This window comes from Apodemus sylvaticus, chromosome 1 (assembly GCF_947179515.1).
Source record: "Apodemus sylvaticus chromosome 1, mApoSyl1.1, whole genome shotgun sequence".
NCBI classification, from domain to species: domain Eukaryota; kingdom Metazoa; phylum Chordata; class Mammalia; order Rodentia; family Muridae; genus Apodemus; species Apodemus sylvaticus.
The window spans coordinates 57,792,477-57,819,968 of record NC_067472.1 but is presented as its reverse complement, the minus strand read 5'-3'; the positions used below and the strand labels follow the sequence as shown (position 1 = coordinate 57,819,968).

The window sequence follows — 27,492 nt, the reverse complement described above, 5'->3', positions numbered from 1 at the left end:
CTGAGGCAGGAGGATCATGAATCCAAGGCTAGGTTGGGCTACATAGTTAGACACTGTCTCAAAAAGCAAAAAATGAAATTAAAATGGGGGTGTTGGTGGTAGAGAGATGGCTCAGCAGTTATGGGATCTGATGCCTGTAGTCTTTGCAGGTAACTACACTTACATGCACATATTCATATGAAGAGGATACACACACCTACACGTAATTAAAAATCATTTAAAAGTGGAGTCAGGTGATATGGCACGTATCTGTAATCCCAGCACTCAGGAGACAAAAGCAGGCAGATCCTTTGAGTTCTAGGCCAATCTGGTCTGCATAGTGAGTTCCAGGCCAACCAAGGCTACATGAATCACCTCTCTAAAATACACGCGCACACATACACACATACACACACATACATACTATACTAAATTGGGGCAAGTATTAAAATGGGGCAGATGAGATGAAAATGGGGCTCAACTGGTAACAGCAGCTGCCATCAGGTAAAAGCCTGATGACCCATCTCCTGGGACCCATAATGTGGAAGGAGAGAACAGATTTCTACAAGTTCTGCCTCTACTTGTGTGTCATTGCTTATGAGTGTCCACAAGCAGACACACACACACACATGCATACAAAAAATAACATACCCACCCAAATAAGCAAACAAAACCGTCAGGAGCTGAAAGTTTACTTAGCAGTTAAGAGTGTTTGGTGTTTGTACATACACAGAATCAGGGTTCAGTCCCTAATAGTGGTTTATAACCATCTGATCTGTAACTCCAGTTCCAGAGGACTCAATGCCCTCTTCTAGCCTCTGCAGGCACCAGGCACAAACATGGTGCATACACATAATGCAGACAAGATACTCTTACACATAAATCATAAAAAACAAAACAAATGAAACCCACCTGCCCCTAATTACTCTACTCGGAGACAGCGTGGAGAGGGTTTGTGCACACAGATTTACAGGGAGGAATCCTGCAGACTGCCTGAGTCACGGAGCAGGTCACTGTCAGAAACAGCAGCACATGGACAACCCGTGCTTTGGAAAGTCATAGCACTGCACACCTGATGCCCTTCTTCTAATCTAGCCTTAAGAAAACACATCAGACAGATCTCATATTAGTTATGGATTCTATTGCTAAGATATGTCCAAAAGTAAAATGGGGTTGTTTCACCTTATAGCTTATAGTCCATCATCCAGGGAAGTCCTATCAGAAACTATGGCGGGAACCTGGAAGCAGAAACAGATTCAGAGCCATTGGGGAAGTACTGCTCACTGGCTTACTTCTAGTAGCTTGCTCAGCACAGTTTATCCAGGACGACCTGCCCAGGCTGGGCTCTCCCACATCACCAAGAAAATGCCCTACAGTCTTGCTAGCAGCCAAATCATGTGGAGCCAGTTTCTCAGTTGAGTGCCCCTCTTCCCAAATGACTCTACTCATGTCGACATAAAACTAGTCAGGACAAACTCCAACTGAGGGAGAATACACAAAATATTTAACTTGTATTCCTCCAAACTCCCAAGGCTAAGACTGGGGATACTGGAAACAGAGAGCTGCCTCCGAGGCTAAGAATGCTTACTGCTTTTGTAGGACTTGAGTTCACTTCTGAGCACCCAGCTGAGTGGCTCACAGCTGGCTGTAACTCCATCTGTAGGAGATCTGATGCTCTCTTCTGGCCTCCATGGGTATCCACACATGTGGCATACATTCATACAAACACATAATTAAAAATAATAAAAGTAAATATTTAGAAAAGTTTGTTAATGCTGCTCAGTAGAAGGACACTTGCTCAGTATATACAGGATCTTGGGTTCTATCCCCAGTACCACAAAAGCATCAACAGCCCAACAAAAAAAATGTTAGGGTTGCTGGGCAGTGGTGGTGCACACCTTTAGTCCCAGCACTTGGGAGGCAGGTAGACCCCTGAATTTGAGGCTAGCCTAGTATACAGAGTGAGTTCTAGGACAGCCAGGGCTACACACAGAGTAACCCTGTCTCAAAAAACAAACAAAAGTTAGGGTCATAAAAAATAGATACAAAATTGGAGGCAATGTCACAACTCCGACAAAGCCAAGGAAACAAAAACTACTTATAGTGTGGCTTCTCGAATGGACACGATGTATCAGAGGGGAATAAAGGAAATAGGAATAAAATTCAGAAATGGATTAATAATGATGAATTATGCAAATAGAACATGTTTGCAGTAGGGGTAATAGGGCAGGCTAAGCAACCACCCTATACTAGCTCTGCAATTTTTCTGAGATTAAAAATAAAAGTTGGGGGCTGAAGAGATGGCTCAGGGGTTAAAAGCACTGTCTGCTCTTCCAGAGGTCTTGAGTTCAAGTCCCAGCAACCACATGTGGCTCATAACCAACTATGAGTACTGATACTCTCTTCTGGCATGTAGACATACTTGTAGATAGTGCACTCATATATTAAAAAAAAAAAAAAAAAACCAAAAAACAAGTCAGGCTGTTGATCTGCTTAAGGGGCTTGCTGCCAAGCCTGATGATCCCATGGTGTAAGAAGAAAAACAACTCCTGCAAGGTAGTTTTCTGGTCTCCATGACTGGGCTGCACACTCCCCTTTAAATGTAATGAAAGCCAGCGTGGGGCTGGAGAGATGGCTCAGTGGTTAAGAGCACTGACTGTTCTTCCAGAGGTCCTGAGTTCATTTCCCAGCAACCACATGGTGGTTCACAACCATCTGTAATTCTTTAATGGGATTGGATGCCACTTTCTGGTATATCTCGAGACAGCTACAATATATACTCATAGACATTAACAACAACAACAACAACAAAACAACAAAAAGCCAGTGTCAAGTTGGTGAGGGCTAGATAGGGCTTCTACCCTCACATCAGAATGCACCCAGTGCTTAGATGATGTTTCTGATAACCCGGGGACTGTATGCTTCATCCGTGATTGGCAGAGCTGTCTCAAGGCCTAAGCCAGCACTGTTGTATCTGCACACATTTGTTCCTCCTCTTGGCTCCGAAGTCACTCTACCTTGTTCCTCCATGGCCTATAAAAAATGATGAGCATCAAGTATCTTCTGCGGCTGATCTGATAAAGGGCTGTTGTAGAACTTTAGTCTCTGACTGTAAGAGCAGCTATGACTATTTGTAAGACCCTCAGGGCTGAGCTTGTTGATTCTTGAAGGTCCTTCATAAGATGGGGCAGGAAAGGTCACTGGACCTCAGTGAATGCATTCAGGGTCCAGGATGGGGAAGAGGAGGTATAGGCAAGAACCCTGCTGAGGGAGGGCCAGGGAGAAAGGCAGGAAGAGAGTGGACCTTGCCTGAGCAGATTAAGGGTGGGTGGGGGGAAAGTGATTACTAATTTAAACCAAACATACCCAGTAAATTTCTGCTTGGTCTATAAGGAAAACAGCCTGAAATGAACAGAGCAAAGTGAAGTGACAGCAGCTTTGTTGATGGATTCTGCTCACGGGTCTTCCTAGTTCTCAGAGCTCTGTGGAGGTCAGGTCTCACCTTCCACTTTTGGTGGGTTCCAGGGATCAGATCCAGTTCGTCACATTTGCATGGCAAAGTGCTTTCCCCACTGTGGTCTCACCAATCTTCTCTGGTGCCCTTTCCCAGCACTCACTGGCTTCTGGTTCTCCAGAGTTAAAGTGACATTACCATTCGCCTAGCTTGTCATTCAGCTGGATGGGTTCTGGATTTTTCAGAACTGGGCTTCTAGGCACACACTATAGGGAGTCCATCTGAAGTTAACTAAAGTCTGCCCTGATCCATCTCAGGCATGGCTAGGGTGGCTCTGTGTCTAGGTCACTGGGAGTGTAGGGAAGTCTGCACCCAGGACACTGGTAGTGGTGGCTAGTTTTAAATGTCACCATCACACAATCTAGAATCGCCTAGAGGGGACTGTCTAGATTAGGTTGGCTTGTGGGAAGACCACCATGGATAGCATCATTTTGTGGGATGAGTCCTGCACTGAAAGAGCCAAGCACTTGAACGTGTTCCTGAATTCATTCAGAGCCTTCTACTCTGACTACAGGTCTGTGTGACTATAGCTGCTTCAAGTTCCTGTAGCCTTGATTTTCCCCTAAATGCCACCATTGGAACCTGGAATGGTGAGCCAAATAAACCTTTTCTTTCTTAAGTTGCTGTTGTCATGGTGTCTCATCATAGCAATAGGAAGCAAAACTAGGACACTGGCTATGACTGTTTCCCATTTCAGGTCAAGGACCAACAGGAAAATAAACTCAACAGATGGGTCCAGGTTTTTTTTTTTTTTTTTTTTTTTAAGAGGTAATCTTTTTAATCCAGATTTTACAAACTCATCGTGCAAAGTGCAAAGTGGGTCCCCCAACTTCCTCTAGAGTTATAAACTGCTCTTGACTGCTTATTGGCTGTTTGTGAAATTCTGATTGAAATAACTCAAATGTTCCTACAATATTAATTATATCCGTCCATGCTCTTCTGACCGCGGCAGCCGGTCCAATAACAGCCACTCACCAACTGGCTCTCCAGGCCACTGTAAGTTGCCTGGGCAGCTGACACTCCTGTGCCCTGCATCACCTGGCTGCTATAAGCCTCATTGATAGTCCGTTGTTGAATTTAGGTAGAATTCTATGCATCTGTGCTGCATGTTGGCCCTGTCCTTGGACATAGCTACCACTGCCTCTTCATGAGTAGCAAACTCAACATCAGCCTCTCCTGTCACTCTTCCATCAGGACCATTCTCAATATGAACTCTCACAGGGTTGAGTGGAGAGAAGTTGTAAATGTCGTTCTCCGTTGCTCTGTAGGGCAGCCTCTCATGTGGACGCAGTGGCCGGTGGTGCTCTGCACTGTGAACTTGATGTCTCCATATCTGTGTCATACATTCCTGAGAGACAAGAGCTGAAGTCTCTCCCAAACAGGTCAGTGGTGAGGCCATAGCCATCACTGAGGCCACTGTAGTCTTCATAGTCCCCATAGCCAGCAGCACTATAGGCACCAGACCTCATCCTATCCAGGCCTGCCTGCTTCACAATGCCAATGTACCTCCAGGCTGTGCCAAGCCTGTCGTAAGGCCCAGGCCTCTGCACAGACATAAACTTAAGAGGTGGATCTGAGTATGACCTAACTTCCTCCTGACTGCTCTTGAACACTTCAGTATACCTGTGCTCCATTCTCTCCTTGTGCTTCCCTAAAGCTTTCTCAGCTCACTCTTGAGAGGCAAAGTGAATGAAGGCTTCCTGTCTCTTGCTTTCTGGGTCCACAGGTAGTGTGATCCCATTTGGCACAATTTCCAACCTTGAGAAGAACTGAACAATGTTTTTGTTTGTGCATCCAAATAAGAACCCCTGAAGCCTCACAAAACCATTACTGGCACTGTCGGCGCTGTTTGAACCACTGTGCTTCAACACCCAATCCCTTGGTTCTGTGTGACCAGGACACCTCAATATTCTGGTGTCCCATGCTTTCCCTGTCTTTTTTCAGAGCCAGTTTTATATCATCAGATTCAAGTTCAACAAAAGCCTCACCACTCTGCCTGCCTTCTCTAGTATAAATGAAATAAACACTTGCGGCCCCATCATGAATTGTGCAGTTGGAGAGGAAGTTCTGTATATCCTCAACTGGGCAGGACCAGGGTAAGCCACCGAGTTTGACCACATAGCCTTCACCTCCCTCAGGGCCCAGTAACATGGACACTTCACAGGGCTGATGTCACACAAACTTGGGCAAGTTTTTGTAGCTTTAGTCCCGGCACCCAGGAAACAAGAGGCAAGTGGATCTATATAACAAGTCCCAGCCGGGCGGTGGTGGTGCATGCCTGTAATCCCAGCACTCTGGGAGGCAGAGGCAGGCAGATTTCTGAGTTCGAGGCCAGCCTGGTCTACAGCGTGAGTTCCAGGACAGCCAGGGCTATACAGAGAAACCCTGTCTAGAAAAAAACAAATCCAAAAAACCAAAATAAATAAATAAATAAATAAATAAATAAATAAATAAATAAAACAAAAACAAATCCCAGGCCAAGTAGAGCTATATAGCCATACCCTTAAAGAACCACTACAGAAGATGCCTTCTGTAGTTAATACTTAATGGAAGATAACTTTTCCATGGGAGGAAAACGGAAGTGACTTCTATTTTCAATAAGGAACATGGCGTATGAGCCCCAATTCCACCTGACACCCTAATGCAGAGGGCTCTGGGGAAAGTCCAGGTGCATCTTTTTGTTCTCAACCTTTAGAAAGACGGAGCTGGAAGGAAGTAAGGTGGCGGTGATCCAGGTTTTAACCACCAACGCAAAGACCACCTGGACTCAGAAGGAGGAACATGGCCCTGACTTGGGAGGCAAGTTTGAAGATGGTGGGTTCTGGGGAAATAGAGGATCTGAACCCTTCTGCTCGCTTCATTCTGGGCAGCCACCTTCAAGCCTGTTTCCACAATAGAGGAACATAGAAGTATACTCCTTTCTACCTGTGCCTCTGGCTTATTCTGAGGGGAGTCACTTCTGCTGAGGGTGGATGATTGTAGTGACAGAGTGAGGGGCAGGAGCCCAAGGCAGGTGGTAGGAAATCACCATTTTATTGAATGAAAAAAACCCAACATGGCCCCAGTCTTCCCACCCCGCTTATTCTCAGGCCCAGGAGACACTCTGGACAGTAGGGCTGGGCAGTGGGAAGGGCTTAAGAGTCTTGGATGTGAAAAATGACAAAACTATGTTCCAAGTGCAGTTCCGTGCCACACTGCTAGGAAGCAGTGAGAGGGCAAAGAGAAGCTCGGAGGTGCCAGAGGCCATGGGGCTGGGCCAGCTCTGTCCCTTGTCCTTAGCCTCTCATAAGATACTGATGAGGAGGCTGAGGTAGGTCTGGGACCCATCCATGGCTGAGAGGGAAGGAGGCTGCTGGAGGGAGACTTGGTGGAGATGGGCCTCTTTCTGCTGCCCTGACATGACGGACAGAGCAGGGACGGGGAGGCAAGCTGACACAGGAAAAGGGAGACAGTATGACTGGATAAGAGTCACAGATAATGTGTGCATGTTAAGGGGCAGAGGGTGGTTTGCTGTCTCCTACCTCATGAAGCCACAGAGCAATGTTAGGTGGGAGGCTGGGAGGCAGAGGGAGGAGTTTCAAGGACCTGTGCACAGGACAAGTTATCCAAACAACTAAAAACACACAAAACACAGGACATCCAAGCAACTTGAGGTGTCAGGAGATCATGCATGTGAGACTGGGAAGGCCTCTTCAATCCCAGAACCACCAGGATGCCCAGGTGCCACCCTCATTCCCCTACTGGGAAGCTGTGAGGCAGATGAGGTCACAGGAATGGGAGGAGCCCCAGCCCTGCTGGAGGAAGGCAGGGGGAGTACAACAGGCAACGGAGCCTTGGAAAGGCAGAGCCTGGTGGCCAGGCTCTGTAGGATGCTGGGTTGTCTCACTGTGTACCACTCCAGGTGTTTCATTTCCAGAAAGGGTACCAGTGCTCAAGGGGTGAGTGAAGTGAAGGAAGGCCCAGATTATTCAATTTCAGGGATTATGGGCACCAGAGGCAGGACCACCCAGCTCTGGGCCTGGGACAGGAGGGAGGGTAGTCCAGAGATGGGCTGGGCAGTGAGAGGGGAGGGCTGTATCTCCAGTGGCAGTGTCCTTCAGGACTGGGCGTGGAGACAAACCCCAGTGCTGGGAAAGGGAGGCTGGGCTGGGGCTTGCTGGCCTTCCCCTGCCCGCAGGTGGTGAGGCTGGGTGGCAGTGCCAAGAGGGAGTGGCTGGGAGGCAGGGCCTCAGGTGGTCTTGCTGCCACTGAAGAGTCCCACTGGAAAGTGCTTGACATGAGTGGGCCACTGGGCTGCCAGCTGGAAGAACTTGATGTCACTCCACTCCACTCCATCAATGGACACTGGGGTGACAAGAAGAGGAAGGTCAAGGGTTAGCTAACACCCCTCATGGAGGATGTGCCCCTCCTGCACCCTGCGACCATCGCACCTCTCAGCATGGTTTGCTGCTGCTTTGCAGAACAGATGAGGCGGCTGATGCCCTCGATAACCTGGCTCTTAGAATCCACCTCCTTTTCCCGGGGTTTCTTGCTCAGGAAGATAGTGGGCACTGTAAAGCCAGCACAAAACACAAGAGAGTTGGGAAACAGCCATCATACCCCCCCACTCCCCCCACTTCCAGCCCCATCTGCATCGTTCTTGCTGGGGCTGGGGAGGTAATTTGTTCCCCATGCTTCCTGGCCCTGACCAGGAGGAAATTTAAAATCCTGGGCCATTTTGCCTAGGATGCCTGGGCCCCTCTTCATCTGTACAGTGAAGCTCTGGGGCCAGATGGTCTCCAAAGTCTCTTCTAGGGGGAGTGTCTGGGCACCTTGGGGCAGGGATGCCTCTCTGTCTGGGTCACCAAAGCAGTGGCTGAGTGATAAAAGTGGCAGATGTTTGCACTACCTCTGCCCCAGATGTGGGATCCACATAACCCAAGCTGGCTCTATTTACTCTGGGAAGGAGGTGAGATAGGTTAGGGCTCCTGCTAAGCTGATGGCAGGTCCCTATGCCAGTGGTGGACTAGGCTGCAGGCCTGGTTCAGGCCCTGGGAGAACTTTGAAGGGGAGAGGCACACTCAGGAAGAGGCATAGCTTCCTGGGAGCTCCTGTAGTGGCAGATTTGGGGTCACAAAGGACATATGCTGCAGGTACACATCTGAAGCTACAGTGTTCCAAATGGTTACCCAAGCAATGGTCTGGTGGTAGGAATCTTGTCTCACTCTCTTGGAGAACAGGACTGACAACTACTCTGCAACTCTGCCTTCGATGATCTACCCCTTTATCTGCATTTGCCTATCTTTTTTAGGGTATGGGTGATTATTTTGAGGTAGGATCTCATGGCCTTAAACTTGTAATTTTCTGCCTCAGCCTCCCCAATGCTGGGATTATATATACTGCTATGCTTAGCTCTTTATTTTTCAAAAGTGGTCATATCTTTTGCTCTTAAAACTTCCCTGGAATGGTTTCCATCCCTGAAAGAGGGATGTGAAGGTGATCCTCTCCATTCCGTACTCATCCTGAAGGCAGTGGACTTGTCTAACTGATGTAGACCTGCCTGCTGGGCCCTGGGCTAGCCTCAAGATCTACATACTAATACATGTATCTTATCTAGAAGGAGATTCTGGCCCAGGCCCTGGAACGGGGGCTTGGAGGGGAGACCAGTGAGGTCTGCTGGTCTGGTGTCTTCCCTGGCCTACCTTTCTTGTTCTTCTCTTTGGTGACCACAGTCATTGCCATGGTGCCAGAAAGCTGGGCTTCCCCTGCATGTGGCAGGCGAGAAACCTGCACTGAGCGGAAGACACTCTTGAGGGTGTTCTTTGAGCTGGCGTCCCTCTTATCACCTTCTCTCCTTCGCTCCCCAGGGTGGCCCAGCCAGTAGTCCACCTGGAGTCCAATCACGTCCCCATATGGGCTATTTGGGCTCCTGGAGAAGTAGAATAGAAACAGCAGGCTTTAGCTTCAGTGCCTAACACCATGAGCCCAGTGAGGGATGGGAAAGACTGCTTCTGGGAGCAGGAAATAGAGAAAAAGGCTAGCCAGCTGGCTCTGCTTCCTCCAGTCAGACAGAGTCTGAGAACAAAGACAGGAGAAGATAAAAGCCCGAGTCACAGCGAGGAAATCAGAACTCAGAGAACAAGGGAAGAGCAGAAGCATTGTGAAAGAGTGCACACATGCAAGCTAACAAGCCCAGGCCCAAAGCAGGCAATTGGCTGGAGAGAAAAAGCAGGGCTACAGCAGCACCATGGCTTCAAGGGCGCCTTGGGAGCCCAGGGGATGTTGCCCTGCACCTTTGCTTTTGTATGGCACTTTTAGCTCAGTGATAATTTTAGCTCCTGGGGAAAATGGAGTGTTTTCTTGAAAGGAGGCGTCAGACACAATAGGTACCCAGGCTATGAAAGTCATCTGACTTTTCCTTCTGCCTCATTTTTGTGGCTCCATTAAAAACAAGTTTAAATTGGATGAGAAAAGAGGTCAAGGTAGGGGTTGGTTCCAGTCCTCAAATCCAAGCTGGATAGAAGCCTTTCATGTAGTGGATGAAAAAAAGAGGAGAAAACAGGCTTCCTGCGAGCTTAAAAGTACGAGATTGCTGAGGCAGAATGTGGCTACATTTATAAACTGTCTCTTCCATGACAGTAGAAGACCATGATAGGAAATTAAAGGAGGAGAAGGTCTGGGCACTAGCTCTAGGGCCCATGCCTTCCTCAGAAGTCACAATACTGTCAAGGGCACTTCTGAAAAGCCACTGGCAGTGCTCCCTTCCTGAGCTGTGAGGAGGGAATGGTGAAGACAGAAGAGGGCAGGCGCTGCTTTTTATGCCTGGCCATACCTAGCTTCATCTAACTTTTCTTGCCTGAGTCTTCCTCTTCTACCCTCAAGACACCGTTCCCTAGCCCTCCCTCAGATGGCAGAAAACCATCTCCCTGAACTTTAGGTGCCTGAGATTCTAAAGAAACATTCTCCCTCCTACCACTCCCAGCAATCTCAGTGCCAAGGTATTTGCTATCTCAGCACTGCAGGCCCAACCTAGACCTGAGCCGCTGGCTGCTACAGCTCCAGGGCTCCCACGAGGTAGGTACTCCGAGGGTGCCACTTTGAAGCATGTCCCACACTGACACTGTTGCCACTCAGGTCTCACAATATCCCTGTGAGGTGGCCAGATCACCTGCACACACAGCAGAAGCTAAAGCTTGGTAACCTGCTAAAGTCACCACAGTGCACATAGGCCAGAGCATAGTCATCAGGCATCTCTAGGACAGCGACTCTCAACCTTCCTAATGCTGTAATCCTTTAATACATTTCCTTATGTTGTGGTGACCTACAATCATAACATTATTTTTGCTGCTACTTCATAACTGTAATTTTGCTACTATTAGTAATTATAATATAAATATCCAAGCCGGGCAATGGTGGCATGTGCATGCCTTTAATTCCAGCACTTGGGAGACAGAGGGGGCAGATTTCTGAGTTCGAGGCCAGCCAGGTCTACAGAGTGAGTTCCAGGACAGCCAGGAATACACAGAGAAACCCTGTCTGGAAAAAAAAAATATCTGTGGTTTTTTTGTTTTTGTTGGTTTTTTTGAGACTGGTTTCTCTGTGTAGCCCTGCCTATACTGGAACTCACTCTGTAGACCTGGCTAGCCTCAAACTTACAGATATCTACCTGCCTCTCCCTCTCAAGTGTTGGGATTAAAGTCATGTACCACCACTGCCTGGCTATTATCTATGTGTCCTAATGGTCTTAGGCAACCCCTGTGAAAGGGGTCACGACTCACAGGTTGAGAACCACTGCCCTAGGAGGTCCCACAGGAAGCTACTGAACAATACTTTACAGCCCACTAGAGCCACGATGTCAAGACAGGCACAGCTGACCCTACAGTGATGAAGGCTAGACAAAGCAAGAAGAATCAAACTTCATTAAACCTTTCAATGTCTCAGTCGCCTTGTGACCTGTCTCTGAATTCTACCTAAGCGCTCACCCAGTATGGCTGTACTGTGCAGTGTACCATGCCTAGGAAGGGAGTCAGGCTGGGGAAGAACCTTACCCCACGATGGCGAGGGCACTGCTCATGGATGGGGATGAGGGAGGGGTAGCTGTGGCATCTCGGCTCAGGCCTGAGCTTGAGGGTGGTGATGTGGAGGGCACAGTGAGGCTGACCACAGGTGAATCGTCCCCATCACCTGTTGAAGGGACAAATAGAGTTGGCCAGAGGGTCCCCCTTGCCCTGTTGGTGGCAGGAGGTGTGCTTTCTGTTCAGTGGGCCAGGGTCTTCTCAGAGGAATGACCCACACCTTCCCACTCAACTGCTTCCTTGAGCACACTCCATCAATTACAGCACAGAGGGCGGGAAGGATGACCTCACTCAGAAGCAAAGGCACTCTAGTTTACCTGCAGTAGAGGGTGAGTCTTCAACAAGGCCCACTTTCACAACCTGTAGAGATGGGACTTTCGTTAGGTCCTCTGTCAGGGCAGCAAGCCCCAATCCATCTATTACCAATACATGGCCAGCAGTACAACCATAACTACATGGTGTTTTATCAATGACTAAAAAAATCTTTACACATTTGAAACAACCTAAAAAAAAAAAGCATCCCCCCCAAAAAAATGAAAAAAAGAAAATAAAAAGAAGGAGTACTCTGTAGGTTTGGTGATATAAAGAGGCTCTGGTTTCCATCCTTGGAACCATAAAACTGAAGGAAAGAAGCCCAGTCCTGTGAGGTAGGCCCATGACACTTGGTAGCCCCTCTCTGGGGACTACGGCAGAGCCAACTTTGAAGGTAGTATCCTGATCTCATTTCTTCTAAAGCCATATTGGCTTTGGAATAGTATATCTCAAGGGTGGCTAGGCTTTGTGTCAAGACAAGTGAACTGCTCAAGGTGTAGCCACAACTTTTCTACTTTCTACTTTCCTGGAATCTGAAGGACCCTTGGAGGGTATGTCTCACGAACTCTGGAGAAGATGGAAGGTGCCCTCCAGTGGCCAGAAAAAATATAGCTATAGAAACACTTGGTTACTGTATTCTGTGTCCGGTATCCTGGTACCTGAGCCAGCCCATCCAGCAGAATAGTTGGACTGGAGGCCAAGGGCTGGGCTGGGTCTGCTACAGCAAATGCCATGTGCCCTTTTCAGGTGGCACCTGGAAGGTGGGTCCAGTTGACACCCTGGGCCTTCCTGGAGACAGCTATCAGCTCCCTAGCTCCTCTGGCAGGCTGGCAGGCTGCTAGGTCTTGTGGGTAATTACTTTTTCTTTTGAGATGCTGCGGGTAGAGCCCAGGGTCTGATGTATGTGTTGTGTCACGGAACTATGGCTACTGAAACTTTTTTTTAATGTCTCACTTACTCTGAGAGCACAGTGAGTGTTCTTATACCCCTAGTTCCATGAAGGAAGTAGCTACACTGCCAGCCTGTGTGGCAGCTGGGATTCTAGGTAATGGGAGTATTCCAGAGCCTAAGTAGGCAGTGACTGACTGGGGGGGGTGGGGAGTCCTGCTCATCTCCCCAGATGAGATCACTCAGCACATCCTTTCAAGATAGGTACAGTTAAAACATTGGTTTGCTTAGCTCTTCACTGTAAAGATTATGAGAGATCATCAAGATCATAGGAGACAAAAGTCAACTCTGAAAGGAAATCAGAAAGCCTTTTGAATGCAATTACCAGTTTTCAGCCCTCTGTAGAGTGCTCTGGCTGTTTTGGAATTTCAAGGCTCATGAGATCATGGCATTGCTAAGAGAAGAACACCACAGTCCAATATACTTGACCCCAAAGGCATTCATTAGTATCTTGCTTTATTTTGAGATAAATTTACTCAAGGCTCTTTCTCAAAGTTATCCCTGTGAGGGAGCTGGTTTTGGACATGTGACAATGCCAAGTTTCACTATTTCTGAGGCTACTTCCTCCTCCCTGAGCCTGGAGAAGCCACATTGTAGAGTAAGCTCCAGCAGTCAAAGGCCCAAGTTCAGGGCTTGGTACAATAAACAGGAGAACCCAGTAACTAATCTGAGGTGGTTATTGATTTGGGAAAGAATGTCCCTCTTTAAGCCTAGCATTTAGGAAGCTGAGACAGGAGGATCACAAGTTCAAGGCCAGCTTTAGCTACAGACACCCTGCTGCCTCTGTCTCTAGAGTTCTGGATTTAACTGTGTATGCCACCACAAATAGCATTTTCTTATACAAAGGGAGTAAGGAGGCTGGGAGGCGGGGTCAGAAGACGGAGCTAGTACATACACCAATGAAGGGGATAAACTTCTGGTAGGAGTCTTCATCAGGGCTGTTGGGAAACAGGAGAGATTTACAATTAGTGGGCTTTCACGAGTGCTGGAGAAATAAGCTTCCCACACTGTACCCTGCCCAATGGGATCCAGAACACAAGGCTACCACTTCTGTCACACTGCGGGGTGGCCACTCACTGAGGACAGAGTGGAGCACAGAACAGAGGCTGTGCAAACAGCTCTGCTCACACTTGCCATCTGATTTCAGTCACCAGTGAGGACAATAACTGATGCCTATGCAGGGGAAGGCCCAGGCATGGAGGCATGTGCATCCTTTAGGGCCTCTTTGACAGAAAAAGGAATGGTGAAAAAGAAAATATGAAAAATGAAAGAATCCAAGGTTTCTCTAACCTACCAATCTGTTTTTAGAAATCTAATGTGAGACTTACAATTTATGCCTGCAGGTCAACATGGCTTCAGCCACAGGCAGCTGGTGTGTTGTGGTAGCTCCATTGACATACTGCATCACACGACCTACCACATCCAGTAGCTCTACAGAAAAGCCAGGAGGAATGTGTCTATTTCAGTGTGCAGCCCTATAGCCCCTCGGAGAGGCCCTCCTGAGTCCCAAGCCAAGACCTCGGAGCTGAAGTGAAGAAAGGACTCTAAAATCCTGTTGGCCATGAATGAAAGGAATCATAAACCAAAGCCCAGCCCTCTCTCATCTGAGCTGGACTCTGATGCTAGCTAGCATCACCAGTGGGTGGTACAGCAATACCTCCTGGTACAGTGTCACTCACTCAACAAGATATTGATCAGTGGCACTCTCTATTGCCTATGTCATCTCTGTAAGCAGAGCTGGCCCACATACCAGTCCCTTCACTTCCATACTTTTAGATGCAGAAACTATTCTGAGGAGAGGGCTATGCAGGGTACACCTCCATTAATGAATATCAACTAGAAAGGGGATCTGCACAGTGGGCAAGAGTCTGGGAGCTACAGGAATGGGAAGAAGGTTGCTCCCCACTCTCTTCAGCTGCAATGGGGAGTCAGAAGCCTCACTTCTTGGAGGTTCCTACTAGGGGTACTTACCTGACACTGGAGGCTCTGAGCGACTGAATAGATCTCTCCAGGCAGAATCAAGAAAGGTGCTGCTATATCTACTATCTACTGAGCCCAAGTACTTGGCCACTGGATGAGAACCTGGCAGAGGGAAAACCAGAGAAAGTGAACCATTAGTGGGTAGAATAGAGGAAGCAGCTATCCCCAGTCATGGTCCAGACTTTAGTTTCCCTGACCAATTCCCATCCTTGCTGCAGGAACCAGGTCTGCTAACAGAGGTCTCCTGACTGCTGTCAGACATTACCTAGGGGAATGATGAGGAAGCGCATGTAACCCAGCCAGTCCGGGGTCTTGCTGGCAAGGGACTTGACAAAAAACCGGAGGATGGAGCTCAGGTAACTCTGGCTGCCCACAGCAGCCACCTTGACTGGCCTCGGCATGGATGAGTTGCAGTTGCAGCTGCAAGAAAGGGGTGCACATACACCACACTTAGGTCTCAGGATCCTGCTCAGGGCAGGCCTCAAGCTCTGACTTCATGCATTTCCAAAAGTCACGGGGGAAGCATGCCAAGAAACAAAATGATAGAGAGAGGCAGCGAGCTCTAGTGCTGCTTAAGAGGGCAGGCAGCGGTCTACAGAGAAGGCTGAGGCTAACAGGAAGTTGGAAGTGCTGCTTGTGAGGCCTGGAACTAGTCCAGGCCCAGACACCTGGAATCTCCTTGCTGTCACATGAGAGGGAATACCAGGTCTCTCTAAGGTGATTCTGGAGAACATAGGCTTTCCATTAACAAACAGCACATTAGCACAGAAGGAAGGAATATAAGATATTTTTAGAACCCTGTACTCTCTTCTTTGTCTTAAACTTAGGAGAGAGATGAAGTAAGTCTAACAGAGGCATGAATCCAGGGTGTGGAAGTGGTGGAGCAGAAGTTCCCAGGAGCTGATGTTCTACTAGGGGCACAGACACTGCTGTAGGCTCTGTCTCCAAGTTCAAATTAGAGCTGCAACTCCCTAGCCTGATGGGAAGATGAGGTAGAGGAATCACAAAACACCCTAAGAATTTTGAAAAGCCTCGGGCTGGAGAGATGGCTCAGCGGTTAAGATAGCAAGAGCGGTTAAGACTGCTCTTCCAGAGGTCCAGAATTAAATTCCCAGGAACCACATAGTAGCTCACAACCATCTGTAATGAGATCCAATGCACTCTTCTAGTGTGCATCTGAAGACAGTTGCAGAGTACTTATATAAATAAAAAATAAATCTTAAAAAAAGAAAAGTCTTACTAGCGCTGAATCCTAGTGAGCAGGGCAGACAAAACCGCCTGGACCTCCACTGCTGAGCAGGTGCACACAACAGGCTTCCTCTGGTCTTGAAGCAGTTCAGCCACATACTGGAGGGGGAAAGCAGGGAGGGACACAGGTAAGCTACACCACTCCCCACAAATGCGGAGAAGGCAGGCAAGTCCCAGATAGAGCTGCAGAGCACTGTCCTCTTCAGGTTATGTGTAAGAAAAGGGCACAGCAGACCCCATGGAAACATACTGACTATGGAATGAGGAGGATTAAGGGTTCCAAATGTCACCCATGTCCAGGCATCTTTGGAACCACAATGTCTAGGAGACAGATACAGATGGCAGATGAAGTCACTCTCCTGTCTCCCTGTATACTGTTTCAGGTCACACACTGGGAACATCTGTAGACCCACTACCCCTTAACCCTCAATGTTCTACCTGGCCCTGCCAGTCTGTGGTGTTCACCAGGATGACGTTTTCAGGGAGGGCTGCATCGGATACCAGGATCTGATTCAGTTGGTCGTATACCACCTTTCTTGGAATCTGTAGGAACAAGTGTTGGGCAGGTGGGAACAGACAGGACTTCTGGCACAAGGATAACTAAGAATTTGTGGAGACAGCCTCCCATTGATCAGACTAAAATGGAGATGAGGAGGAAGATTAGTGTCTTTGGAGAATACACTAACACACTAGGCATAAAGTCACACCAGCCGTTGTTCTGGAAAGCAGAGGCATCAAATGAAGGGCATGGCTCTGGGTTAGCATGGTAGGAGGGACTGAAAGCAGCGAGTGAGCTGCTGCTTGGAGAATGCAGTAAGGGCAGTGTGGAGGAGAAGGTCCAGTGGCAGAGGGCACCCTGTGAGGCCCACTGTCCCGGGAACAAAGGTATTTCAAGAGCAATGATTGAGCAGAAGGACAACATGTCACCCTAGGTGCTGGGGTATTCTAGTCTCAGGTTCACTTGCAGCTTTGTGATAGCATCAAGTTCAGGAAGCCATACAGTCCCAACCTTGTCCTTCCATATTTATTAGAGAAACTTGTCTGCTTAACTCTAGGAGCACAGCAACCAGCTTACGTGGCTTCTTGCCCTGGCTCTGATACCAGTGTCCCAGTGAGGACACACTCCTCCGGTTTGGTTTGTGGTCACATCTTCTCTGACTACCCTCAGGGCAGAGAGTAGCTCAAGACGAGCTTGGAATAAGCACGGCACATTGGCTGGGGAGCAGCACCAACAGTTCTTGTTCTTGTTCCTGTCCCTGTTCACCACCACTCAACTGGACCCCAAATTCCTCGAAGCAGAGGATAGCAAGAGCGGTAGCTTCTCTAACTTAGCTGACATCCTCCCTTCTCTACCCAGTCGTCAAACAAACAGACTGAAATCCAAGAAAGGTGTCCTGATACTGCAGGAATCCAAGATTACCTGTGTGCTGTGGCCCAGGTCAGGAGAGCGTTCACTGTCGGAACTGTTGGTCCTCTCACTTAGGGGTTTGGAGAGCTGCCGCTCCTTCAGGGGAGTGCTCCTCTTCTGCCGAGGGGTGTGTGTCCCTTCCACCTTGCTGATGGTAGCAGGAACAGTCTTTTCAACCCCAAAGCAACCTCAGCCCCACCCCACCCTCCCAACATGCTGCTGGTACTGAGTGTGGCAGGGCCAGTCGCCTGTGTCCTTCCTCACTGGGGTACCTGGGAGAGGCGGAGCCCTGCAGATCAGCTTTGCTGGACTTCATAGGAGTTTTGACTTTTTCTGGTACAACCAGACTTGTGCTCACATCTCCAAACATGTCCTGGTCAGTGATTTCCTGCCGCAAGAAAGGTGGCAAAGAACGTTACCTCTTACTTGATAACTCTGCAGGAGTCGTCGCCAAGCCCTGGGAAGCCCTCCGCTCTCCCGGAAGTGTGCTTGTCGCACTCGTGTTCCCCAGTATTGGATGTCATGTGCTCTCGTCCACCTTTGTCCTCCAGCTCTATGGACAGTATTCCAGCAGAGTGACTGACGGTAGCCCGGCTACAGGTTAGTGAGGGACTGCACTCTGGATCCCTTTAGCAGGACCTGTGGTTCTGAGGTTTTTCGCTACATTCCTCATCTTGGCTAACCTCTAAATGAGGTTATTTACTATAGAAAACATAAGCCTAAATACTACAGGATTCAATTCAACCACTAAAAGGTCTTGCCATGTGGTCACTGTCCCAGACAGTGTCTTTGTAAACTTCCCCCTCTGATGTCTAGCTCCCTGTCTCATTGGGTACATTTCCAGGTACTCCATGCGTGTAGCCAACTCAGAGACCCTCTCACCCCAGGACTTCCACTGAGCCTTGTCCAGGTTTGCACAGGTGGCTTCCCCTGGAGAGAGGCCTGGACGCCATCTTCATGTTCAGCTTTAGTAGGTGCATAGTAACAGCTAAAGGCTTAGGAGACAGTGCCCAGCTGATTCAGTTCTACCTCCATGGAGTGCTGGCTCACATTCCTAGCCAGCTCCAGCGTCTCCTGGAGAAGAAGCTGGCCAGTGTCCCTCAGAGACTTAACACCACTAGCTTCTTGAACACTGAGAAGGCCTCAGAGCTGGGAAAGGAACGCTCCCCAGGGCCAGACACTGGATATTGTCTTTCAGAAGTAAATGAAGGTGACAGTAAAACAAACAAACAAACAAACAAACAAACAAAAACCAAAGTAGCATTTGGTCAGTTCTACTTAAGGCAAAATGGGGACATTTCTGGTTTACTCCTCTAGGGGAGGACCTGGTTGCTAGGCTGGGTTCCTCCAAGAGTAAGGATTTCAGGGGAGCAGAAACACAGGACATTCACAAGCCCACAGATTTAAGGCAAAATTTCCAAGGTGTTCTGAGCATCTTTCTAAAATAAATCTCTCTTCTCTGTCTGTCCATCTCTGCATGTGAATAAGTGTGTGTGTGTGTGTGTGTGTGTGTGTGTATGTGTGTGTCAATCTGCCTACCTACGTTTTTAATCTAATCTAATCTATGAACAATGTTTCATTAGGCTAGCCTTGACCTAAGAAAGGCCCCCCCACAACACCCCCAGCCTGTGCCCTTGATTGCAGGTGTGCACTATTTTACCTGGCTCTCCCTATGGTTTTTGTTTTCTTTTTGAGACAGGGTTTCTCTGTGTAGCCTTGGCTGTCCTGGAACTCACTCTGTAGACCAGGCTAGCCTTGAATTCAGAAATCTGCTTGCCTCTGCCTCCCAAGTTCTGGGCTTAAAGGCCTGCGCCACCACCGCCTGCTTTCCCTATGTTTTTAAAGGTACAAAGACAATCTAAAGGTAGAAGACAAAACCATACTTACTAAAGTGTCTGTTTCAGTCAAGCTGTCATCCTGGTTTTTAATCCAAGTAGATTTGACTTTTTCTAAAGCAGCCAATTCCATCTGCAAAATAATCATCATCATCACCATCCATAATCCAAGAAACTAGCGCTCTAACTTATTAGGTCTCCCAAGCTTAAAATACTTTCACTTTATCTTCAACTTCATACAGCCTTTAGGGCTTTTATCTTTTAAGAGGGGGTGAGGTGGTTTTGTGAAAACTCAGCCTCAGAAAGGCCAGTTTGTTTCAGGAAACCATTAAGTACGGATTGGAGAGATGACCTGGTGATCACTGGCTAAGAACTTGCAGAGAACCTGGGTTTGATTTCTAGCACCCCCATTAAGTATTCCACAATGCCTATAACTCCATTTAAGAGGGGTTAATACCTTTGCTAGCCTCTGAAGGAAATCACACTCAAATGAATGTGTGAATGTTCTCACACACATACATAACAAAAACAAGAATTTTAAAAAATCATTATACAAATGATACACAGGGGTGCAGAACTAGAAACTCCATTTATTTATTTTTTGGTTTTTCTAGACAAAGTTTTGCTGTGTAGTCCTGGTTGTCTGGAGCTTGCTCTGGTAAGACCTGGCTGCCTCTAAACTTAATAGATCACCTGTCTCTGCCTCCTGAGTACTAGGACAAAAGGACAAAGAGCTACCACACCTGACTCAGAGCAAGACATTCTGACTCAGTTATGTTGCTAGGCGAAGGGGCTTGATGTTAGGTGGTCTTCTGTTGGATCTATAAAATCTGAACACTTTTTCATTAAGAGGACACATGGTGTTTGTCTCTGCTCGTGAGAGAAGGGAGCCTCTCACAGTTTCAGACTTTCACATTGAGACTAAAGTCAAATGCTTTATCAACAGTAGTCAAATGCTTTTGCTTGGTAGATGCATCCAGAAAACCATCTCTCTAACAATATATTAAGCAAAAAAAAAAAAAAAAAAAAAAAAAAAAAAAAAAAAAAAAGATCCCATATGAAGCTGTCAGGTGTGAATTAATTCTCCACTGTCTTATTGCATTTCTCATAAATGTGAAGAGTTTATTAAGCAGACACAGATGGATAAACAAGACCATTCATATTTGCTAATAATCTGGTCAGATAAGCATCACAGCCAGTTATGGGCAACAGGGTATAGGAGTCAGGGAGGCACTGGCCCCAGAGAATTTCTTTCTTCTATGTAACCAAAGGATGAAGAAGAGATTCAGGATATCTCATTTAATCTCAACTACTCAAAGTCCTTTCAATTTATAAAATATATACAACTAAAAATGGCAGGCTAGGGCAGGAGAGATGGCTCAGTAAGAGCACTGACTGCTTTTCCTGAGTTCAAATCCCAGCAACCACTCAGTGGCTCACAACCATCTGTAACAAGATCTGACACCCTCTTCTGGTGTGTCTGAAGACAGCTGCAGTGTACTCACATATAATAAATAAATAAATCTTTAAAAAAAGAAAAAAGAAAAAAGAAAATGGCAGGCTAATTAAGTTCAGGGTGCTGTGAGGGAGCTGACAACAAGGAAAACCCTCCCAGTGCTGTACTCGCCAGGGTGTTTCCACCGACTAACATTTAGGGCTCCATCATCTGTGTGTTGCAGGGTGATTAGGAGTTTGCCCTTGACTCTCTGGATGCTAGTAGTCTTTCCTGTTGGGCTAAAATTTCTCAAGCCAATGACAAATGTCTTCTGAGAAGCAGACCATCCCTTGTGGAGAACCACTGCATAAAGCCACCTGCAAGACGTATCTGACACCCCTGAGCTAGAGGCAGTAACGTCAGAGCTTGAAATGGCATGACCTGTGTAATGACTCAGCCACACAGAACAGGCTGTCTCCAGAGTGCATATTTAGTCTATTTACATGACACTGATGAACCAATATTAGCAGTCTCGAATCCCAGAAAAGCCCTGCTTGGTTGGACCTAGGGTAGAAGCTCACTCTGGGAGCTCAGCAAGAATTTCCACTGGGTGATTTCAAGGTAGCATGACTTGTCATCCCTGAGACAGCTACAGTGTTGCTTTCACAGCAGTATGGAAGAATTTGAGGATACCTACTTCCCTACTTCTACAGGATCTGCATTAAGGCACATGACAAAGAAGACCTGGAAAAAACTCCCGCTTCTTGAAACTTCTGTTCCTGCTCTAACACTGTCTGAAAGGCTGGGGTATAGCTCAATGACCTTAGCAATGGTTGTGAGCCACCATGTGGTGGCTGGGATTTGAACTCAGGATTTGGAAAAGCAGTCAGTGTTCTTAATCACTGAGCCATCTCTCTCTATCTCTCTCTCTAACACTTTTGTATCCAAGGGACACATGGCGCTGTCTCTGCTGGTCAGAGGCAGGAGACGTAGTTTCAGACTTCTGTCTGACTGAGGCTTGGGCAGGCGTCCTGAGGCACTAGCAGGCTTTACTCTTACAAGCACAGAGAAACTAATTATGTTATGATTGTGTGTTTGAGTCTCAAGAGTTGAAAACTCAACAACTGCTACAATTTGTATCAGCGGAAATCCTTTCTGGTTCTAGTAATAAAGTGAATTCTCTAAGAATTTGGAGCGTAAAAGTGGGAGATTAAGAAACCCCACAAGTCTCATGAAGTGGTTCAAGGGTTAGGAGCACTTGCTGTTCTTGCAGCTGTTCAGGGTCAGCTGCTGACGGACATGGTGGCTCACAGCTATGTGTAACCCCACTTCTAGGGGATCCTACACCATTTTCAGACCTCTGTGGGCGCCAGGCACACATGTGGTACACATACATACAGATGAAACACTCGTACACAAAGTAAAATTTAAAAATAGAAAGAAAATACATTAGCAAGGCTGGTGACATAGCTCACTGGTAGATTTCTTACTAGAGACAAAGCCCTGGGTTCTATTCACTGTACCACAAAAAGAAAAAAGAAAAAGTTAAAAAAAAAAAATAGGTCAGGCATGGTGGCACATTCCAGCACTCCAGGGGGCAAGGGCAGGTAGATCTCTGTGAGTTCTAGGCCAGCCTGGTCTACATTGTAAGTTCCAGAAAAATAGCCGGAGCTACATAGTAAGACCCAACCCTGAAAACAAAACAAAACAGAGTACTAGTGCTTAGCAATAGAGAAGAGAGGCCATCGAGGTGAGAAAGGAAGTGCATAAGCCCTAGCTCCAGCAGTCACACCTCCCTAATCTACCTGAAGCACTCCACGGTAAGAGCACAGGCTTGCTCTGCCATCCTAAAGTGCCTTCAAACTAAAGGATTCCACAGTTCTACACCCACACCAAGACATATGGGCTCTTCAAAATAGAAATCTCAGCAGGGAGACAACAAAGCCAATTTGAGGTCTAGCCAAGGGAACCAGCATTTAAAGGACGTGCGCAGAAGACATTCGTGGTCTGTCAGTTTTGGGACTCTAAAACTGGATGTGCTAAGGAATGTACTTCTGTAGGTCTGTCAATCACTACACTCTGCCTAAGTCTGACCCACAGGATCTCACAGCATTTCCACATGGCTTTTTAGAGCACATGTTTTCCATGTAGGCGTTGCAGATGAGGAAACAGCCTTGAGAAGAAGCAAGTCAGTGGGAAGATGGAGTTGAGATTCACTCTGGAAAATCCACCCCTTACAGTTAAAGGCTTTTTGCTTCCTTGTTTGAGCTAGGGTCTCGGTAAGTAGACCAGGCTGGCCTCCAACTTACAAAGATCCACCTCTGCCTGGGAGTAAAACCAGCGTCCTTGTTTGTTTTTGCCAAATCAAGGGTCCATCACACAAGCTACATCAACTTCTGTCGATGCAGAAGCCCTGTGCCCCGGATATTAAACAGCTCCTCTTACTGCTCATTTAGTGGTCACGAACAATAACTGAACGTTCATGTATGCCGTACTCTACTCCGTGACCACTGGCTTGGCTAACACCTTACACTGTCACAGCGGCACGTTGCTCATAGCTCCACAAAGCACTGTGCAATGGTCTTCCCTTCAGCAGGCTCTAGGTTTCTTCTCAGAGATGTTACTCTGAGTGCTCTAGTGGTCAATTATTTATCCACATTGACAGAGACTTTCTGTAAAACCATCTGGCAGCTCTCTGTGAGGAAAAGCTATTGTGAGCCAGGCCCCAATATTAGCAGTACACTAATGCTGCCTACTTGGCTTTCAACCACTATGAACCTGCTTGAAAGGTGATGGGAAGGCGGATTTGCACGCCACGGGCACTTCTCCAAGGGTAATTTTTAACGTGGGCATGGTTTTCTTCTTTCACTTCCTTACTAGGATCTGTGGTACAGTTCTTGGTGGGCTTGGGAGCCAGCTGTTCTTTAATAAAGAGATAAGCTGGGAGACAGCTCCATCTGGTGGCAAAAGGGAGGAAGGTTGCTGAGATGCCCCAGAAGAAGGCACACACAGGACAGGAGCCTGGCCAGCTGTAGAGTGCTTTTCAACAGATGGAGAACCTGGCACCTTCAGCTCATCTCCTCACAGTTAATAGCCATCGAAGAGTAAGATGTGTATTCTCCCCTGTGAGCAAATTAGTATGCCTCATTTGATGCCAGAACAGCGAGAACTGGAGAACATCAGTTTCTCTCATTAACAAAAAAATAGGGCCCTAAATAGCACATCATAGCTTGGTTCTAAAACTATACATGGTGGTGGTTTGCCTTTGGTTGTGGACAAAGCTTCTCCAAGCTTGAGGAGAGCTTGACAACTAGAGGCTCCTGCCTGACCAGCTGCTAGGAGCCATAGCAGACAGCTCTCCTGCTCACCAGGCAGTGACATAGTCACTAAACTGTACATTCTTCCACAATATTGCCCTCCTGTTTCCTGGACAGATCACTCTGTTCTTTTATACCTGATTTTTTTTTTTTGTAGCCCGAAGGCAGAATCTCTCCTCCCACCCCCAGGCCAAATGACATGCATTACACCTCATACTCTCAGCTACCTCACAGAGGGGAGGGTTCTGAGGTAAGGAGAATGGCTCTGCTATGTTGGAGCAGAAGAATAATACTGTACTCTTGGATTGCTAAGCTCCCAGCCAGGTCAGAGGAGGAAGACTGAAGATACTTTGTAGGCCCCCGAAGGAGGGACACTTAAGAGAAGCAGAGGGCTCAGTGAGAGCCTGAATACGCAGGCCCCTTTCCCAACCCTTTCACCATTGTCTGCTCACAGGGCTTGTGGTGTCTTTTCCGAGGCTGCCCTTGCTGTTGAGACTGCCAATCTCCGTCTGTGAGCTGGACTGAGACATCCCCTCAAAGAAGGGCCTGCAGCAAAGAAGCACAGCAGACGTGAGTGGGGACTGCAGCTCAGAAAAGCAGTTCACAAGGCCTGGATGAACAGTGCTCAAGGCTCATCAACAACTTAGACTTTGCAGACACTGGTTAGGTAGGATGCTATGGAGTTGGTCAAGGGATCTGCAGAGACTCCTGTCAGGACCTTTGTCAGTCATAGGCAAAACCCTGATCTCCACCAGAAGAGACATGGATGATGAGAAGCCACAATCCTCTGAGTGAGGTATGAGAGAGGATGCAAGGGTCACAGTGATGGGGAAAGGGGAGCTTGGAAGGCAGCCTAAGAGGAGCTCTGGGCCTCACTTCAGCTTGGGCTTTGGGGTGCTGAGGATGCTCTCTGTTTCCTCCATCTCAGGGCCACTGTCGCTGGGGTTGTACATCTCTAGACTGTCATATAGTTCATCCAGGTCCTCTTCCACTTCCCGAATCTGCTCCCGTGACACATGTTCTAGACCAAAGCCCACCTGTAAGCAAAACAAACATGAATCTGGAGTTCTCCCTATTAACAATTGTGGTTAGATGAGCAAATCCTGTCTCCTAGGTCATGTGTCAATTGGTGCTCTCAATATTCCTTCTAGGGGGATATGCAACATTGTCCCTTTAGACTAATAGAGTATTAGTACTCTAGTAGAGTAACCTTTGTATCCCCATACGGTCTGACTCAGAGAGCAGAAACATGGTGGGGCTACTTTCCCTCTCAGTTACTATCAATATCCAACCCAGGGCTGGCACCAGGGGGAAGAGAAAGTGCAGACATGTCTCCCAGGGAATCACACAAGACAACCCAGGCTGGTACTCTAGCCCATTTTCTGCTCTGTCCTTTAAATTCAGGTGTAAGCTACTTTTATTTGCAGCCCACAGTGAGACTAAGACCCTTTCTCAACATTTTATATTTTTACTCACTTTTAGTTTACTTAGAAACCTGTGTGAATGAAGCCAGGACCTTGAGGGTCTAGGGGATTTGCACCCAGAGGTGATCAATGAGGCTATATCACACTTGGGATGTTGCTCACTGTAGCTGCCCTCGGGATATGAGGACAAATTAAACAATAGCTAGATATTTCATTGCTGCCCTTATAAAAGACTTGAGTGTTATGATTGGATACGACTGTTCTAAATACCATGAAACCACACTTTTCATGTGGTTTCATTTTCTCTTCAAGAAACATAATGCTCTTCTCCATATGCCATCTCTCCTGGGCTCTGCTATGCATGCAAGGGGCAGGAATCAGGACCCCACAATCCTGATTCCTAGCGGCCTATAGGGTCTAGGAGTGAAACTGGAAGTAAGGGATCATACCTCATCAGAAACTTTGAATCGTTTCAGGAGAGCCACAAACTTCTGTTTGATGTTAGGTTGCTGTGGGGACAAAAATATACAAATTGTTCTCAAGTAACATATACTAGTGGTCAATTCTAGAGTCTGCCAGGAGCTTACCCTCACAGGGAGAGAAGACAGACAGCAGACAGGCAGTAGCTGCATTCACACTACACCCTCTCCAGAAAGACAGCCAATGCTAGTGTACTTCTTAGAGCCCTGGACAGCTCGCTGGGTGTCTCATGTCTCCAAAGCCTCCAGCGCACCCCAGGAATTTCCAGAAGTGTACCTCTAGCCCATCTTTTGCTCTGCCCAGCAGATCCAGGTATCAGCTGGTGAGTGTCCAGTACCTCCATGCTCAACAGCTCTGAATAGCATTTGTCCTCTTGTACAACCAATCCACCTGATTACCAGCCCTCACCTGGAGTCTGTCTACTCCTGCCCCCTTAGCTTGCAATGAACATTGCCAGCAGAGGTCACTTTTCTGTGGTGTCCTCATTGTCCCTATGCAGAACGCTGCCCTATGGTACCCACTCACCCGCTGTGTCAGTTATTTGTTGAGATGAGTCTGCATTTCCAGACACTAGGGTTCACCGGGCCCAGCCTAGGCTTCCCGTTCCCTGTTTCTTATTCTACTTTAGGCACCAGGATTAGTTTTCGGACACACATATTTCTGGCCTGAGTAGCTAAACCCTCATATGGGAATGGGAACAACTGACTTGTACTCAAGAATGAGAAGTGGGAAGAGCAAGAGCAACAAGGAAGCAACTCAAAGAACAAAGTGCTCGTGGTGGGGAAGGAAGACTGTGCAGGAACAGGAGCCCATCACCACGCGTCCAGAAACACAGCGACACAGTGCCTACAGCGTCCAGTGGTGCCTCTGGGAGACGGACATTGTCACTAATCTCTGGCTGTACCTGGGCACAATGCTACTGAGCAGGATGGACACAGGAGAGGATCCTTAGGAAGCTCAGGGGGTGCTCTGGGGAGAAAACAGGGCCTCCTCACGACTGCAGAGCAGGAAAGAGAAAAGCTCAGAAGAAACAGTAACAGGGAGGGCCCTACAGCTCTTTTCTTTCTCAAAGTTTAAAAAAGGAAAGTTTGGATTCTGGGGCCTGTCTTCCCTACAGGGCTGGAAAACCTGGGAAAAACTGAGCCATATTTATATGTTCCTGAGCCACTGATAGAAAGGAGAAATTAGGGTTGCAGTCTTGTGGGTTATAAAGGTTGAGAGTGTTATTTCATGGTTAGAGGCCAGGGCTGGCCTTAATTTCACTCCAAATGAGAAAACCTCACTTTCAGGGTATCAATCTGTAGACTGTCCCTGCACTTGAGAAAACCAGAAAGAAACAAACTTTTTCTTCTGAGAAGCTCCTGGTACTTCGGATCCCCTCATCCCTGGAGTACATGGGCTCCAGGATCAGCCAGAGGTTACCAAAGAGCTCAGATTTTAGCTTCTCAGTCCACAACTCTGATTTTAATATGGGCTCAGGAATCTTAGTTAGGAGACATACAAACATTGTTGATTTCAGAGAATAGATCCAAGGTAAGAATTGTGTCTAATGTAATTT

At 47.5% G+C, this 27,492-nt stretch overlaps 1 protein-coding gene and 1 pseudogene across 1 annotated transcript in view; both read right to left on the bottom strand.

Annotated features, from left to right (window-relative positions):
• Positions 1-4,241: 4,241 nt before the first annotated feature.
• LOC127692519 (heterogeneous nuclear ribonucleoprotein F-like) lies at positions 4,242-5,846 on the bottom strand (annotated as a pseudogene).
• Positions 5,847-6,507: 661 nt separating this feature from the next.
• Pacs1 (phosphofurin acidic cluster sorting protein 1) overlaps positions 6,508-27,492 on the bottom strand; it is a 132,387-nt gene continuing 111,402 nt past the window's right edge. Inside the window, exons 8-24 of the mRNA XM_052192898.1 lie at positions 25,904-25,963; positions 24,907-25,067; positions 24,483-24,576; positions 19,331-19,411; positions 17,716-17,831; positions 17,456-17,591; positions 16,474-16,578; positions 16,028-16,134; positions 15,053-15,207; positions 14,779-14,889; positions 14,136-14,238; positions 13,703-13,745; positions 11,865-11,907; positions 11,521-11,656; positions 9,175-9,401; positions 7,924-8,043; positions 6,508-7,837 (exon numbers count right to left, since the gene is read on the bottom strand). Coding sequence (XP_052048858.1) covers positions 7,722-7,837; positions 7,924-8,043; positions 9,175-9,401; positions 11,521-11,656; positions 11,865-11,907; positions 13,703-13,745; positions 14,136-14,238; positions 14,779-14,889; positions 15,053-15,207; positions 16,028-16,134; positions 16,474-16,578; positions 17,456-17,591; positions 17,716-17,831; positions 19,331-19,411; positions 24,483-24,576; positions 24,907-25,067; positions 25,904-25,963 — 1,914 coding nt within the window. The 3' untranslated portion in view covers positions 6,508-7,721. The remainder of the gene's footprint in view (positions 7,838-7,923; positions 8,044-9,174; positions 9,402-11,520; positions 11,657-11,864; positions 11,908-13,702; positions 13,746-14,135; positions 14,239-14,778; positions 14,890-15,052; positions 15,208-16,027; positions 16,135-16,473; positions 16,579-17,455; positions 17,592-17,715; positions 17,832-19,330; positions 19,412-24,482; positions 24,577-24,906; positions 25,068-25,903; positions 25,964-27,492) is intronic.